Raw genomic sequence first — 18,447 nt, 5'->3', positions numbered from 1 at the left:
AAAAAAAAAAAAAAAAAAAAAAACGAAAAAACTTTCGGTCGCCGAGCCGATTTCCGAACCTGTTTATTCCACGTCGTCAGCCCTTATCGAACACGAGGGATCCCTCCGTCAAAAAACCGAAATCGTCCAAAATGTTTGGCAATTCGAAACTTTCATCCGTGTGAAAGCTTCGATCGAAAATTGATTTAAATCTCGACCAGGGGAAAGGGAACCAGCACCTTGTTCCACAAACGTGAATGACCTGAAGCAAAGTGTCATATACAGAAGCGGGCCGCGACTATGTAATAACCGGGGAAACTAAATCCCAAACACGAGGGGTCGACTCCGGTTCGCGAACTCTCGCGAGAGATTGCTGCTTATCACGGCTCGTTTCCGCGACCTTTACGAGGGCCGTCACGAGCCGCGGTTAAATATCAAGAGAATTTGCGTCTGGTCTTGTTTTCTGACGCATCCATACTCGAATGGCGGGGATTCGAACCCGACGATCGACCGAGTTTTTACGATTCCGCGGTAACGTCCGCACCTTGGATTACCGCGTAAGTGGTCGAAACTACCGAATAAATACCGTTTTACGTAAAATCGACTCGTTTCCCTTAATCGTTCCGTTCGCGGAATCGCTAGGAATTCACGATTTCCGCGGATCGAGCGGCTTTCGCTCGACATTACGATGACACGCGTTGCAAAAGCTCCGAGGCGAGACGACAGGTGTTTGTTCTAATTTTTCCTTTTCAAAAATAAAGGGTATTCAATTTGTATACACTGGACTTGAGATAGACGTTGGGGTGAATCTCTTGCGGTTCTCGAGACCGCACTGCGGTCGCTCAGCCGTTCGCTCGACGTAACCCGGGGAATTGGATATCAAAAATGTAGCCAGAACTAAGTACGCCTGAAATATTCAGCCTCGATCCTCGGCAGGTGCTGGCCCCACGCAATAAATATACGGGGACCTCTTACGGGCGCGCGGGATCATCTGGTCGGTGAATAGGGAGGCTCGTTAATGAGCACTACCATGGAAAATCCTCGATTAAGTACGCTCGATTAAAATAAAGTCACGGGGTCTGGGTGTCGTATATGGGGGATCGTTGAAGGTACTCTCGTGTACTCACACTTGACGCGAAAATGAAGGGGCTCGCTCCTCGTTTCGTTCAGGTCGTTCGTCGCAGCGCAGACATATTTCCCGGCGCTGCTCCTCGTCACGCTTTGTAGCACCAGGCTCTGATTCGACCAGATTATCCTCGCCGACGTGTTGTGCGCCAGGATCTGGTTCTGAAATCAGTAATTCGTATTTTAAAACAATACCCACGGGGTATCTGTGTATATCTTCATTCGTTCCATTTGCGAAAACGATTAGCCGCACGCGGCGGTTCCTCCGGCGACAGCTCTGCTTCGATCCATTCTTCCCTTCTGCGGGCGTTCATGACCCAGCGCGAGATTCCGATCGTGATTTCGTTTCTCGTTACGTTACACCGTTCGCGATAAATGGCCGATAAACGAGCGCCTCCTAGCCTCGCGACGACCGCCACCGTCTTTCCGAGCGAGCACGGACTACTCGGTCACGTTATCGTCGGAACGTTACTACTCTTTCTTTTCCCACGTGAAATTAATACACTCCGGGCCGAGTATTTTTAGAAAACGCTTCGACTTCGTTCGTTCGGGCACCACCTCGTAAAATCGTCTCTTCTTCGAAGGACACGGAACGTACTCGCGAACAATATTTCCTACTTGGTCCCCCCCCCCTCCATTCCCTCGTTCGGATATTAGACGCAACATCCGAGGAGGGAATTGCATTACGGGGGGAATAAAACGGATAGATTCTTTATTATTGCGAGCACGTTACTCGAGGGGTGGATGGAGCACCAGTCTCGATAACTCTTACGAGCGGGGGATGTCACGGTTCGCGACTTTATTACAAATTTATCGGTTTCGGTGTCGCGCGATATACCGGGGACACCGTAAAGACATGGAACAGGATCGAACGTCGGTACTTCCGGTTGTTTTATGCACCCCTATCTCTTTCTGTCTGTCTTCGCGCGTTTCCATGAGTTTCAGGACCAGTCAGCCACCGAATAACAATCACACGGGTATTCTTTATTAGCTCGGACCCTTTGACTTTGATTAGTTCTTTGTGAAGATTGACAACGCTCGAGGAGAGGGGAGAGAAAAGGAGAGAGGTGGCTGACAAGGCTTATCAGGCCGGATTTCAAGGCCAACGACAATACCGGCGCGGTGCACTTAGTTGTTTAATAAGACCGGATGAAAAGAGCGCCAGTTTCGTTATCTTTTGTACCGTTTCCCTTTTGTTCCTGGTAACGAGGAGACAAAACGAATGCGTTTGGTTCAAGCATTCGAGGCTCCCTTGCACAAATTAACGTGACAAGAGCGGCGGCGGGAACCTAGGGAAAAGAGCTGACTTCGCGACGGCCGGAAAAGGGAACGAAAGAGGGACAGGATGAAAGGGAACGGGACGACGGGCTATCGCCGGTTGTCCCAAAATATCAGGCGCGTTGTCCCGAGAGTATCTATCGTACTTGGGCCATGCCCAGCGAACTACCCTCCTTTGGTACATTAATTAAACCGGTTTCGATCGTTTTCATTGCGGTCTTATTTCGTTAAAACTACCGACGATATACGTGACAAACTTCTGAAAATATTTAACTTTATACATTAACTAATTTCTTCGACTTTAGATTGCAATGAAAATTGCGAAAAATCTAAGAAAAGTGTTGTAATATTTTAAACTGCCAATACAAGAATACACTAGCAGTCATTTTGACTGCATTGGTAGTTCTAGTGATAATTTTTCGAAATATCGTTTCGGCCATTTTACCGTCATTGGTTTTTCTTACAGCTTCTAGGACCGAGGGTAGGATTCGCTACGTGAGTTTTCATTAATTTCCAAACGGCGAAACTCAGGGCTCCTTTAATTGCTTTATATCCTTTTATGCCTCGAGTCAGGCGAAGGGTGTTCGCCATCTGGGCGAATATTACCTGCGACGGAAGTTACTGCCGTCGATGACAATAGTTAAAGAATTTCCCAATCATGGTGTTTGTAGCTTGTCTTAGCCAATAAGATTACGAGAATATTCACTGCGTTTCCCCACTACGGTTCAACACACCACCAGCGCCACGCACACCGAGAGACTTCTAGTCAGATCTACACTGTTCGTTTACCAATACACATCGTCTCCGATAGACATAGAAATTCTTATACATATTATACATTACCCATACATTTCAAACCACACATCGTTAATTCGACCTTTGACATACGCGGAAGAGTACGGTAATTATGGTACAGTGTTTTTGTGATAGTCAAAAGAAAGTTTCGGTGAGTGAATTCTTATTCGTCGAAAATGATCCAGCGTTCACGTGGACAGAAAACCATCGGTGTTCCGTCATTTTACGCGGTCAAGAATTTCGCCAGTGACCCGTCGGATCGTCCGTTCAATTAGCGAAACGTTCGTCCTGGCCAGAGGAGATCGTTCGCGGATGGAGTTAAAGCCAACAAGTAGATAAAACCGTGACACGGTTCGCTAGTCGGCCGAATACCTTGCCAAATGCAGCCACGTCCGTTTAATCGGACGAGAGTCGTTCTTCGAGCTCTTTCTTTGTCTTTCGCCAGGCATTCTTTCGCTCGGTAAAAGTCCCCGCGGTCTTTTTCGCTTCTCTCTCACTCCTTCTTTTTTTTTTCTCTCTCTCTTCGTTCATCTGTCGGCCTCCTTACGCGTAAGTTTTTCTTCGTCTCTCAACCGTTTCCTCCATTACACGCCGACACACAGATTCTCCCTTTTATCCCCGCTCCAACGGAATCCGTTCGCCGAAGATAATTCGAAATCGATTCGGAACGAGGCCATTTGAATCTCGGAGAAGGTGGCACGAAACGACAGAACGGCTCAAGATTTCTTCTTCTCTCCACCATCTTTTGCCAAGACGTGTCTCTCTCTCTCTCTCTCTCTTGTGTCCTCGAGCAAGTGCACCCCTGCTTTCCTAGGTGCTTACGAACGCAGGGCTGCGATCGCGCGATTGTTTTTTAATCCCGTTTCGTGCCTAGTCGTTCGAAAATTTTCTTGTCTATCGTTTTATTGCATTTATTACTTTTTTTTTTTGTTGGTTGGATGTCGTGCGAATTACGCTTAATTACGAGCGAATAATTTATCGAGCGGCACAGGGTAGGTCGTCTCGAGTCGGGAATACTCCGAGTCGATTTCATTCGTGGAAGACTTATTCGTTCTCGTGGCGACCATCGATAGAAAGATACGATACGAATCCGATTAAAGGGGACAGTCCCCAAAATATCGATCGAATTTGATCATTATTCTATTGTAGTTGTGGTCATTGTATTTCATGGGTGTGTCCGTGTTGAAAGAGAGGAAACGCAAGAATTTATGTTGGATTCTTTCGAGGAGGACGCAGTGTTTAATTATATAAGGTGACCAAATTCTTGAGGCATATTCAAGATGGGATAGAACTAATGATTTATAGAGGTGTAGTAGGATTTGGGGATTTTTTAATTGCTCACTGGCACGCTTTATGACTAATAAACCGGTATCTACAGAATATTTTTAAATCGCCGTTTTGCCGTCAGTCAAGATCTGTGATTCGAATCGCTCGTATAGACTCGTTACGCTTTGTCGAGAGCCTCGGATTATCATGAAATACCGGTCAGAGTACTTCGAGACTCTCGCGTACCTCGAAAGATGGTCGCGATGTTCACGAGTCGACGCGCGGGAAATCCAGAGAACTCTCGGTGTTTCGTCGGATTCGAAATCGATGTATCGGTAACCGGTTGCATCCCACGGCCCGCTTTGAGAACGCGGCTGCAAAGTTTAACGTTTCCATTTCACTTGCCCGGGCTGCCGTTCTGGTTCCTACTGCCGCACCGGTTCTCCCCGGGGCCAGAACTCCCAAACCTTCTGGAGTTTCCTCCCCTGTTTTCCCTTGTCGTTTACGGCAAACTAGAAACGATAGAACGATACCGTCTATTTTTTTTTTCTTTTTTCTTTTTTCAGTCAACTTCGAGTGCTTTCGTTTGCTTTTTATCGCGCTGGAACCGACACTGGGGGAAGAAGGATGATGCCGATCTTCTCGTTTGTCTTTGTCCAGCCACCCCCTTAATTCGTTTCATCCATTGGTCGCGGGCGAGCTGTCCTCCCTCGTCACGACAGCCACGACGGCCACGCGAAATGCCTCGCGTCGACAAGTCTATCCCTATCATCGCGCAGCTTCGGTCCCCGGCGTCAGCTACGTCACGCGTAATGAGCCTGTAAACGCGCTAGCGTTAATTAGAATCGCCTTAAGGATCGTGTCGCAGACTCTGGTTCGCCGTTATTAATTCGATTACCGTGCACGATTTTCCGGAAAGCGAGCTGGTCCTTTGATCGTTCTTAGGTACCCGAGGAGATAGCATTTTCCGTCTGCTAATCAGGTTTAGCCGAGGTAAACGAGGATCAACCGAGTTCCCCTGTTTAATCCATTTTCCGGGACATTACTAATTGCATCGCCGAACCGAAACAAAACATTCACCCTGTCGGATAATTCTGCACGGGCTTTTTCTCCTTGTTTGCTCCGAGCTGTCCGATCCATTAAACGGTACCCTCGTTGCGCGTTGGTCGCGATCGATGGCCCGAACCGGTGCAGAACTTTTGCAGAGCTACGAACTTTTTCACTTTGCTTTCGCGAAAGAGCAGGTCAATGTTTGGCAAATCATTCGAGATTTCCTTCCATCTTCGGACCCGAGTACCACAGTCCTATAGGTCAGGAATGACGAGAGTGCCTTAAGTGGAAGCTACGAGTTCCGAGATTGCCTGGGATCTCGTTTCAGGGAGCAGTATGCACCTCGAAATTCTCGAATCTCCACTTAACCGACCCGTACATGTACATAGTAGTCCACGGCGACGAGACTTATCCGCCAGGGGAGCTAAAATCTGAAATGTCGTTTCCTCGCGTGCTCGTCGCTGGCCGTAAAACTCGGGGGACGATCGACGATTACTCGATACAAGGTTGAACCGGGCCAGGCAGGGAATGTCAATTAAGATGGTCGTCGATAACGGAGGGAGGGGTGGAGGGGGCTGGGGATGCTCGAACACGGTAGAGGACCTGGGCTACCGATGCTAAAAGTTTCCGTTTGAAGCTGACAAGAGAGAAGTGGACGGTAGGGGGCGAGGGGGCAGGCGCGCACACGGTTTTATGCAACGGGTCTAGCCGCAGGAAGAGGCAGTTGGAACGGAGCCCAAAAGCCCGGGAGCTTCATTTTGAGAATATTCGGAATCCGGAATAAGGGTGGAATTACTCGTAGCACGTGGTACATAGAACCGTGCCGGTACAATGGACCAGGGCATTGTCTCGCACGTCGCCGTTACATAAAGTAGGTGTTAACCGTCCTTTCGTACACGCTTCCCCTGATATTCCGTGCACGCATCCTTCCAAGGTTAGTCCCCCTCCCTCCTCTGGGAACCGCGTCGGATCGAAAATGGATGAATCCCGGACCCCGTTGTCCCGCAGATCGGCCGATACCGTGCTCCATCGCGCGTCGGTGTCCTGTTTGCGTCGCGCCACCACTGTTCGTTTTAACGGGATCTACATAAATTCCGGGGACTCGACGGGATTCGAGAGCAAACCCCCACGTGAAATCGTCGGATGTTCGTCGCCGCCACCGCCGAGTCTCGTCGTTTTTCACCCTGATTCCGTTCCGGGAAGGTGTCCGAACAGGGGAGGAAATGCGCCCGGCACCTCGTGGGTCCGTATTGTTTTTTTCCTGGGGCGTTAAGCTTCTTTTTATCTGGGTCAAACGAACGAGATCGCTATCGACGACTCGCGGTTACGAGGAATTCCTTCGGAGGCGGTGAATCGTTCGTATCCCAGCCGACAACGGAACCCACGGAATATCTGGCTCGTTCAATCTAGCCTCTGCAACCGACCATCGGGTCCGCACGACCCATCCGAAAGATTCATCGAATTTCTTTTCGCATTTCGATTTCAGAAAGATCCCGTGGCGCACGGAATCCTCTCCGCGAGAATTCGACTCGTTTGCGCGACGAGGGGCTGAGCTTCTTCTTCGTCCTCGTCTTCCGGCAGACGGAGAAGAAAAAAAGGCGACCGAGGTGGCTAGAGAAGAAAAGAGACTAGGCGGCGGGGCGTTCATTCCGGTCGGACGGCGCACTGATTCCTTGAAAAATTGCCAACAACTCGTGGTCATGCTTCCTTCCTTTCTTCCTGCATGCCCACTCGTCTTCCTTCCTTGATTCATTCGCCTCCCTTTTCCCGACAGACTTCTCGTTCTTTCTCGCGCCCTCCTCTTCGCCGATATACACACCGCGGGAACCATTTTATCTCACCTTGTTTTCGTTTCCTCGGACTGGTCAGCGTCTACTCGGACCCAGCGTAATCGACTAATTAAACTTCGACGGTCAATGTTATAAAGCTCGGGCAGAGTCAGCGATCGATGGCTTCCAACTCTATCGGAGGGGATGTTGACGAAACCATTTCTCTTAATTACCCCGTCGGTTCCTCGTTATAGATCTCGTACAGTGAGATAGTTTTTCAAGAATAATAGTTCCCCTTTTTTCTTCTTGCTGGCTATTTATTTCAGTCTCGCGATTTTATTCCTGAGACCGGTATCGAATCAACGAACGTTACGACAAGATAGGGTATCCCTGTTCCACCGGAGATTCCGAACGTATAACAGCGTTGTCGCAATTCTGGCCTCGTTACCAGAGAATCGTTGCTGTTATTGGATATGCGTGTACCGGAACTCGACGTTTCTCCTTTCATCGGGGATGTGCTAATCGTTCGCCTTCGTTTCGATATTCCGTTGGACGTAAAGGGAACAAGAATCGTCGAGGGAACGCTCGAGTTCTCAGATAGAAATAAGAGTTAATAATTTCGGTCGTTGGCTCGAATATGTCTGGTTCCGTTCTCGGTGAACGCACGTCGATTCGGGACATAAATTCCTTTTAACCGAGAGTACAAGGAACGGTCCGTGAGCGTGTCGTAAAGCTCAACAACGGCTAAGGCTAACAGCTATTATCGTGGACGAGGACCGTTCTCCGAGATCGTTCTCCCCGTGCTGTACATTTCGAGCGAATCGTTCTCTCTGTACACGTACCAATGTGTCGATTGCCCGAGCGTACTCGCTGCTCGGGAGCGCCGCCAAAGAGAAGAATTCGTCGGTACGAGGAGGGTGGTTTCAAGAATACCAAGGGTGGCTGGGCTATTCTGCTCGAATAAGTTGCACGGTTATAAGTTCTCGCCTCTAATTCTTCGTCTTCGTTGTGCCTTCCACTGGGCGAACAGCGTCGTCGATAAAATGGACCATATATTTTTCCCACCCTGTCTCTGTGCCGTGCGTTTGCCTCCCTCTCGAGACGTGTCACAGGGAAGAATGATTCGTCATCCCGGGACCCGAAACGGCCAGTTCTGTATATCATTCGAGTGTCGTTTTAACGCGTTCCTCGCGCGAATTTCCCCGAACTACGGTGCTTCTTTAACGCGGCTTCGTCTGCTCTTTCGACCCTGTTTGTTTCTCCTCCGCCTCGGGGAAGGAGCTTCCGGTGAGAGAAAAAAAAATGCTTTCCGCTTCCCCGGACCCGGCCGGCTCCTCGAGAAGATTTGTGGGGAGGATTTCGTGGCTCGTCGGCGCGGGAATCGTCCGAAAATTTTTCATCGCGATTATATCGGCGGCATTGTCGTGACGTTTTAAGCAGAAAAATTGTTTCGCTGCCGGCAAACGGCCACCCCTCCCCCCTCCATCGTTCCGCGCTTTCGTTTTGTTTCAAAGCGATTTATCACCGACGGAGGAAGAAGGTCGGTTCCAACCCCCGTTGCCGTACTACCAGGGACTTCGTGTTCACTACTTCGCACAGTTTTGTCGATATGCGGCGTTGGTATTTCGGTCGCGTTGCTGTAAAAACGGAAAATCGTTTCAGGCTCAAAGAAACCGAGTCTCGGATGTCGGGGATTCGCGATTTGGACGCGGCTTGATGGTTCGATAGCAGAGGCCACGGGTTTCGGGGCACCGAGGATGATGCATTGCGGCCCGGAATGCGGAAGGAGGGTGGTCGAGAAAGAAAAAAAAAAACGGCAAGGGACGTCGAGGAAACCGGAGGAGATGCTTGCGCGGCTGGTTTCGGGGGCTTCGTTTTCGCCCTGGCAACTTTCTTTCGGCCTTTTTTCCCGTTCCTTCCGTACCTCTGGCGGTCGGCGTGCTTTCTATACAGGGTGATTCATAAATGCATTTTAATACTTCAATCTACAGACTGATATAATTAAAAAATGTAATATGAACATATGTTAATTTGAGAAACTGTTCGAAATGCACGGTTTCAACCCATTAGACTTTTACTTTCGGGGCCGTTTAAAAAGTATTCTGTATTCAATGCGAGTGAATAATGTGTACGATCTGCAAGAATGGACATCAAATGGATTTCAGACTATTCGAAGAATATCTGGTATTTCCGAGCGAGCGGGAAATTTAATGCTACGGCGTGCAGTAATGTTTGTTCAGGCACGAGGTTGGCGCTTCGAACGTAATATTTAATCATCCATAAGACGAAAACTAAGGTATACAGAACATATGTTCACATGGAATTTACTTATATCCAAGACTTACGCCCTGAAGTATTGACATGAATTTACGAATCACCCTGTATCTATGTACACGCGATAAACCGTTCCGCGCCGAGCAAAAGTTCCCTTATTATCTGTGATTACGTTTCCGATTCTTCCGCGCGTCGAGCCACTGTTCTTTGCGTTCCTCCGTGTCGCGGGATTTTCGAGTTCCGTTTCCAGGGTTCGTCGAATTCTCGGCTGTTAATCGAGGACCTTGTAATTTAGTTTTCGGCTGGAGGAGGAGGAGGAGGAGGAACGTGGATGTAAAAGACAACCGTCGTGGGAAGGGCGAGGGGTTGGAATCTAAATGATCCGAAAGAATCTCGTTGACCGTAGGGCGGGTATCTGCTGCGATTTCACCGAATCCCCCTTATCTCCGAACGAAAGCTCGCAAGATCGAATTCTAACGAAACGAAGCGTTTCTCCACTCCACGCTCTACGCCCCCGCCTTGCCTCGCCCTAGTCCCGAGACGACGACTTTAAGCGAAATTCCAGCACGGCAGTCCGATCGCGCCTCGGCTGAAATTGATTGATGCACGGCCTGCCGAATACGACGGCACTCCTTCTCTCACCTCGATTCGCAACCCTGCCGCGTTTTCGATTCCTTCCCCCGGACTCGTCGGGGTCGGATCTCGCGCGAACAGGAAATGCATTCGGCCGGTTCATCGCGCGGAACTCCATTACCGGGTTGCCTCGTCTCGTCCCCGCGATCTCGGTGTACAAGAAGCAATAACGTCGATTTGAAAATCATATAACGCGGTGCAACCGGGTGGAACTTAAACTCTCGTCCATTTCCTTTTCGTCGACCTATTTTCACCCTCTTCGATATTACCTCGACCGAGGGGTGTTCGTGGAAATTCGATCTGCTCGTCATCAGTTCGCTGTAGGTACGTATACAGGGTGTCCTAGAATAGCGTCGATTCCCGGAAATAAAGGTTCCTGGGATGATTTGAAACAACTTTTTTTCCTTAGGAAAAATGTTATCCGAGGCTTTGTTAATGAGATATTAACGAAAAAGCCCGACCAATCAGAGCGCGAAGTCTGCCGGCCGAGCTTCCGCGGTAGCGTTGGTAGATCGGAGTTTTTCGTTAATATCTCGTTAACATTTTCGATAAGGAAAAAGTTGTTTCAACTCACCCGAGGAACCTCTCATTTCCGGGAGTCGAAGCTATTTTCGGACACCCTGTATATCGAGCTGTGTTCGTTCAATGAAATTGAGAATTTTCGTTAGAAATCTGTGAAAAGTGCCTGTCGTTTTGGGAACCGATCCGCTCGACGACCAAGAGTGTGAAGATTACGAAGAGCCAGTCCGGCAAAGAGCATTTGATCTTTTCCCTCGTATTTAGGTGGACGAGGAGGACATTAATAGGGTTCTTCCGGTTGTCTAGTCGGTCAATCCACTTTGCCAAGAGACCACGAACAATCCGACGAATCTTTCGGCGTTCTCCTTCTCTCTCTCTTTCCGTCTCATTTTCCGTCTCTCTCTCCGCAAGCCCGATTGGCTCGCCGATACTTCGCGTAGCTACAGAACGTCTCTATTGTCCCCGTGAATGGTGGAGCCAGTCTAATCACTGTACCCCATTATAGACGGTATCTCTCTACCTGCTTTTTCTCCTCGTACTTTTTTTCTCGCTTCATACTCCTTGTCCCATTCCCCCCGCGTCCGTTTCGCCCGCGACCCTTATTCCAGCATCGTCCCTTCCAACCGTTTCGCCCCTCCGCCCTCTCAACCCCCTTTTTCCGTTTCGATCGCTAGTCTTTCTTCGTCTTTACGATCGCCATTCGAAAGGTTACTGCCGCCGGCAATGGCTCGAAGCGTTTTTTTAAGACCGATAGTTCGGAATCCTGGCTCGATTGCAACCTTGGGATTGATTGGCAGATAGAACGTGCGAATCGCCTCTTGTAATTCCTAGACAAACCCTTCTAATCGAGCGAAAAACGGTCATCCCCCTGCAAAAAGGAATTCCATCTGCATTGGTTTCCTCGTTCGTAGGTAGTTGCTCTGCGTTCCCTCGAGCTACACAGTCGTACGGAATTAACGAGTCCACGCCTTACGTATCGTTAAAGTGCGCTCGATCCCTCGGAATGCCAAGGGTCTCGTCTGGTATGGAAACGACGACGGGAACGCGCGCGGGACAACCGTAAAGAGAACACGTTCCTCAGGGTCCGCCTCTAGAATCCTCGCCGGTGAATCACGAGATTTCATTCGACGCCGTTTCAGAAATCGATTCTACATCGACGGTAAATCGCGTCGACACAGCGTGCCGGGACAGTTTGACGAACTCGCGATTCCAGAACACGGTCGCATTCGATCGGAAACGGCACCGGAGTTGACCGAGAAGAGGCCGCGAAGCTGGCTAAATTCCTATGGTCAGATTGTGGAATGGGAGAACGGCTGGTACCGCGGGAATGAAGTCGGATCATATTTTTAAGATGCAATTTCCTCGAGAATCTCTTACGTTGTAACAGCTGCCGCTACACCACCGTTAGCAAGCGCCTTCTCCTTCGTCCTTCTGGTCGGTATTTTTCGTGAACTACGACGCGAATCCGCCGAAAGATCCTCCTACTATACGTAAAAAACACGAGACCGAGCGAGCAGAGAAGGGGGATACGGGCTGGATTAAGGTGAACGAGGAAAAAAGAGGAGCGGAGTAACGAGACGCGGTCGCACGAGAGACGAAGCGTCGCTCGTATTTCTGGTCAGTGGACCAGCTCCGGCCGCTAAGCTGTCCTTAAAGGAGAGCGGATTTTTCGGAATTTCCCCGGGCACCAGCCCGCCTCAGACTGCGTGCCGACGACACTTTCGTCCGTGAACTTCGACTCGAGATCCGTACTCGGAACGAGTTCCGGAACAGGGGATAAGCTCGCGCGAGTTTCGATTAAACGTTCTCCCGTGCGGAATCAAATCGTAAAGCCTTGCGAAACTTTCTCCACAGAGTCTGGGATTTCTGTTTTCACGTCTCCGTGATTGCCGATGTGCACTCTCATTGATAGCATACCCAGCCGAAATTGTGTACGGTCGAACGGAAAGTTAAAAGTCTCATTCACGATCAGGCTCGATTTTTGAGGACCCTTTTTCGCCTTGTTGACTGTCGAGGAACTCGTGCAATAAGGGAAATCGTGGTATTTAGCGAGTACTTACATACAGCGGAAACAAACTACTGTGGGATCGGGACCTACATACCCAATAAAAGGAACAATAACATCAGCGGACTAAAGAGGGCTCAATGGCGAAGCGTGTAGACTGTAGACTCTATTCTTTCGCGCATAAATTTTATCTTTATTTATGTAGGAGTGTGAGAGGACTAGGGCTTGCCTGTTGTAAGCCTTTAGTTTAGATTTAGTTAATTCATGGCGGGGCCATGTAATTTTAGGGGGGTGATCATCGAACTCTAATTATTCAATATTAGGATCAATTCGGTTAATTGTCCAGTCTATTTCTCATGAAGTTAGTTTATTTTTAATAATTTTTACTTTGATGATATTGGTTGAGAGGTATTCCTTAAATAGATTTATAAAAGATCAGCAAAGGGGTAAATTTTTTTATTTTTATATTTCCCGTGTATTTAATGTTTTTTACTAGAATAATAATAGAATTAAATCGAACCCCTTTTGATCTAGTTGAAGGGGAATCAGAGTTAGTTTCGGGATTTAATACTGAATATTTTAGAAGAATATTTGCTATAATTTTTATAACCGAATATGCTAATATTATTTTTACCAGATTTTTGTTGACTTTTATGTTTATTTATAGAAATAGTCACGTAGTCACGTGACGCCTGTTTGGATACAAAGGCAGTGTAAGACATATTTCTCAGATTTTCTCAGATCTTTTACAACTTTTATTCCACCACGAAACCGAAGAAATTAGTTGATTTATAAATTTCTATATTTTCAAAAATTTATCATGTTTATCAATCCGATCGAAATCGCTATACGTTATCGTCGGTAGTTCTGGTGTTAAAATCGACCTTTCCAAGAGTGTTCTGCAATGCGTGCCCTGCCTAACCCAGAACACTCTGGAGATGGTCGATTTTAATACGTCTACGCACAAGGAACGTCCGAGTTGTACGGGATTTTATGATGGTTACTTTTGAGGATGCGTGTGAGAAAGAGAGGCCTAACAAAAATTATTCCACGCACGACGACGACCACGCAAAGACAAGCGGAATCCAATAGAGTCTGTCGTCGTTTCGGGCGCATAAATCCACAGGATGATCGAGTTGCGGTGTGCTAAGGGGTGTTTCGCGACGGGAATCGGCGAACTTTCCACGGTCTAACGGCGTTCCAGGAGATCGAGCCGGGCTACCGAACGATCACATATATTATGCAAATAAAGGATTCAAAAGTTTTAGCGTGGCCGCCTCGATATAGGAGGCATTACGCGGGATAAGACCTGGCGCGGAGAACCCATAGTCGGGTCATCTTCCGCGCTGCGCCGCGACGCCTCAGACCCTTCCACGGCCGCGTATGTTCTCCCGTAAATTGCCTGCAACGCGGGGCACCCCTGTAAATTTCGAGAGTTACACTGCTACGTGCTTTTCGTCCACGTGGTAGATTTTTCTCCGTGAATCTGGCGTATTATGTTCTTCGGGCATTGTGACACGGGCAAGTGCACGGGAATTTGTATAGCGCCCCGACGCGTCGCTGGTACGCGCGGCCACCGAGATACCGGTGGAGTTTAATAACGTCCCGCGATAGCGCAACCGCGGGTAAAATGGACCGAGCTGTTTCCAGGGACTAAAATGTAACTTTGTTAAGAAACGGCCCGTTGCTGTTACAGCCGCGGAACCGTCGAAACTTTCCGTCGAGACGCAAGGGAAAATGTTCCTCCATTTTTCCTCCTGAACTTACGTCGTGTATCCACGTCAGCTTCGACCACGGCGGATTCGCCCTTATGTGACACTCGAAGTAGACGTCGTCGCCTTCTTTGATGTCCTCGGGGCTCAGGGTCGATCCCAGGTTCAGCGACACGATCGGGGGATCTGTAAACGATACGAAGTTAATGCGGAAACTAGTCAGGTCCCGTGATTCGCGATGATTAGTCAAGTTCGGGAACCCCGTTTGCCCGAGGCCCTTGTGCTACGACGATCGAAACCTCCCCCCTTTCGCTGGAAATATTTTTCCTTCGCTTAGATACTTAACGCGGATAGTTTTTGCGATCCTGACCCTATTACTTTTTTGGAAGATAAGCATTCGCGATACCCAACGCTGCGTTGCTGGGTACCAGGGAATTATCTTTAATCCGAAATATTCGCAGCGTTCGTCGCGAAAGAATGTTGCCCCGAGCGGGTCGTCGGCCCGTTGCAATCCCTCCCTTCGACTCCGATGCCGAAATTCTCGGAAGCCAGGCGATCGTTGCCGGTGCGTCCTCGAAAAACACCGGCATTTTCCGTGTTCCTTGTATCTCTCATTTACCGTCTTCATTAGTTTAATCATACCGGAACCCCTCTTATCCCGTTCTCTCCTCGGAGGAGTTTATTCTTCGGGCGTTCTCGCAGGATTTTATCGCACTCCACGATAAATTTCCTCCCCATCCGGGTGTCCTCTTTTTCCCGTTGACTCGGTTGTACACCGGGTCTTTCGAGAGATAGTATTAATTAGCTCGATCGCGTCTACCTTCTCCCTTTCCCATGGTGCGCTGGTTTTTTAACCCTCGAACCCTCGTTGCATCGTTCCCCCCCCCCCTTGTCCTTTGTTTTTTTTTTCACCAGATTGTTGCCAATGCTGAGCCAGGAATCCTCCACTGGGATTGCAATAAATTCCGCCCACCTCCCGTCCACCTTTTCATTTTCGTTCCTCGCGGATCGAGGTCTTCGTATGGACGGATACGATGTCGGGGACAGGAAAAAAGTTAAGGAAAACTGACTCTTCGGGTAATGCGTAATTTCAAGGACGTTGCACGACGGTCAACGTAATTGGATACGCGGGCTTTGTTCTCTGTCGTCCGTCGGGTTTTCAGTAAAAATTCCCCAGCTATTTCTTTCGAACGTCGATTCACTTCCCCTTCCACTCCGTGCACCGTCCGAATCGTCCGCGAAGGACGAGGAAATTTTGGTGCACGGAGCCAACCCCGTTCACTCGCTTCCGAACCGGTTGCTCGTATAGTTCGCGGTTACTCCAGTTCGTTGCCGGTCTATCCGTGGTCCACTTCAATTTCGTAAGTGGCCCCCGCACTCCCGATCGACCGTACGGGTAAGCACACGATCGGAAGCGGACGCGACAGTCGATTTTGCTTCTCCTTTATTTTCAAAGTTTCCGGGTAATTTAGTCGCGCGGGCCCGCAAAACTTTCGAATCGCCTCTTCGAACGGGACGGGCGTTCTCGACTGAAAAATGTTTAAGACTCCCGGGGCAACTAACCGAGTTTTAAGAAATTTAAGACTTCAAAGTCCGGAAACGAGGAACTTCCCTCAAACACCGGAATCCTTGCGAGTACCGCGACTAGTTTTCAATTATTTTCCGGTCGAGTAAGAAACGGTGGGTATATGTATAGTATAATCGTGGAACCCGTATTACCCTCTCCCTCCCTCGAGACCCGTCGCTTAACCACCGTCGTCATTCTTCGGAACCGTCGACATCGTTTGCCAAATATTAACTTAACTGGGGGTCTGGATGAATTTCGCCGTGGCCGGTTCCGATAAACCGAGCTGCTGGCCATCAGCCGGGGGGGTGGGGGGGTGGGGGGGCATGGGCAGCGTCCGTGCAGCAGGTGTGTCCGGTGTAATAAATAAAAATAATCTCGTAAAAACGTATATGTATTCATGGTCGCGTGATTCCGCGCAACGGACGTACCCGTCCGCCGATCGTTTCGTTTTTTTTTTTTTTCTTTTTTTAGGTGGCACGGTATGGATTCGGTTGGAAGGCGAGGGACTAACGAAGGAGACGTTCCGTGAAAAGCGAGCGTGTTCGCGCCCGATGACTATTTTAACCGACTCCATGAGCGTGACGGGAAGAACGGAAGAGGAGTGAACGGAAGTGGCTGCCGCGAGGGTGGCGAAACGGAACGCGCGCGCATACAGAGTTCAGGAAAAAAGGAAAACATCGTCGGGGATCGTCTAAAACGGCTAAGTTCATTGGCGGCCTCCTCCGAGTTACGATCTGTCCTTCTATATACGATATCTAGCCACTTCTTTTTTTTTCTCGTCGCTTTACGATCGACCGGATTACCGAACAGGTTCCGCGTAGGCGCGGAACGATCGGTCCCGCTGAATTTCGGCAGTAATTCGCTCGAAATCCGGCCGAAAGGCCGTTTTATTGTGGCTGTAAAAAGAAGAACAGAGCACAGCCCCCAGAAACAGGGGGGGGGGGAGGTTGAAGTGGAGGGTGACGCGCACTCGACGTAAAAAGGCTCGTAAATCGGCCGATTTCACGATGCGGCTCGATGGAAGATGAGGCAGAGGGATACCCGATGCCGTACCGATGCTTTATTCGTTTTACGACGCTTGGCCCGCAATGATGCGTATGCATGCATTAAGGGTACGTATATACCCGGAACGCGCAATAAGTTAGTTTCGAGGCACGGAATCATCGAATATGCATTTAACGTCACGTCCCGCTCGTAAAAGGTCGGGTCGAGACATCGCGTTCCGGGAATCTCCTCCGCGGAAAGAGGACCGATAGAATATATATTTATCGTCTACTTACAGACGACGTCGATTTTCCAGGATTTCTCCACGAACAGTCCCGTCACGTTTGGATTTTCGGCCCTGCAGGTGATCGACTTGCCGTGGTCCTCTACGCCTGGCTCGAACTCCACCATGCTCATCGTACGGTTCTCCGATCTCTCTTCCTGCGTGACAGACGACCACATGTTAGACGTTAAATAATCCAAGATTATAAACTAGGTTTCGTAGACTTGATTTTCCCAAATATTCAATTTTTTAGTCTCGTTCCGTGTGAATACTTCGGAATAGATTTCTTTACCCTTGAAGAATTTACGTAAGCTACAATTAAGCGCGAACGGTCATTTCGAAGCTTCTTTTGTTCGCGTCGCACCTGTTTATTCCAGCGGGCGTAATTTTTGGAAAATAATAATTTTCCACGGTATTCTCGGCTACTCTCTCTTCCGTTGAATCCGGGCGTCGCCTCGGTCCAATTCCGGGGCGCTGGATGGCCAGAAACGGGAGCCAGAGGGGCGGAGAGAAGATAAAAAGGGAAGGAAGAATATGGGCAAAACGAGTTCGACGGCACTCGGTATGGTTAATTTTGGTTATATTAAGGTCGAGAGGCGGACCGTAAGCAACGTCGGCAACATCTGCTGGAAATTCATTGCTAACGCCCTGGAATCCTTTCTAAAGAGCCACGCCGGATTCCACCGAGCGTGAATTTTACCGGCAGCTTCTGACGCCGGCGAGACTCTCCAGGTGTCCCGTTTTTCTATTTATTTTCCACCCACTCGCCGTCGCCGCCACCGGGAGAAAAAGTCCTCTGCCCGTTGCTTCGACCCGGAATTTCGTTTCAAAGCGTGTCAACCGATACATTCGTCGGTTGCGAAACGAGGACCCGAGGCATCCTCCGCGACGAACGCGTCTGTCCCTTGTTTTCGCCTTTCTCAAGTGTCCTACAAAGGTCTCCCTATCAATTTTATCCATAAAACGTCATATACTGTATAATTCGGAATTTATCGTTCCTGGAACGTACAGGCCGTTAAAGTCACAGGCTATCCAACCCCCCCTACCAGATCCCTCGAGACATCCCGTAAGAAGAGAGTGGTCCATCCTATGTATGTCACGTCCGTGCGCAATAGGGATGAAGGCGAAAGGGATCCCACTTTCCCCAGCGTAACGAAGGAACTCTCGCGTTAACCGACCGCGGGAATTGCATTTGTTTTTCCCGTTCT

General features: G+C 49.1%; 1 protein-coding gene across 1 annotated transcript in view; it reads right to left on the bottom strand.

Annotated features, from left to right (window-relative positions):
• Positions 1–18,447, bottom strand: part of LOC107194586 (nephrin-like) — a 157,403-nt gene that overhangs the window by 3,786 nt on the left and 135,170 nt on the right. Inside the window, exons 8-10 of the mRNA XM_015584228.1 lie at positions 17,253–17,397; positions 14,461–14,591; positions 1,107–1,266 (exon numbers count right to left, since the gene is read on the bottom strand). Of these exons, the coding sequence (XP_015439714.1) occupies positions 1,107–1,266; positions 14,461–14,591; positions 17,253–17,397 (436 nt within the window). The remainder of the gene's footprint in view (positions 1–1,106; positions 1,267–14,460; positions 14,592–17,252; positions 17,398–18,447) is intronic.

The sequence above is a fragment of the Dufourea novaeangliae genome, unplaced genomic scaffold (genome assembly GCF_001272555.1).
Source record: "Dufourea novaeangliae isolate 0120121106 unplaced genomic scaffold, ASM127255v1 scaffold8, whole genome shotgun sequence".
In the NCBI taxonomy this organism is placed as follows: domain Eukaryota; kingdom Metazoa; phylum Arthropoda; class Insecta; order Hymenoptera; family Halictidae; genus Dufourea; species Dufourea novaeangliae.
This window is presented reverse-complemented; position numbering and strand designations above follow the sequence as displayed.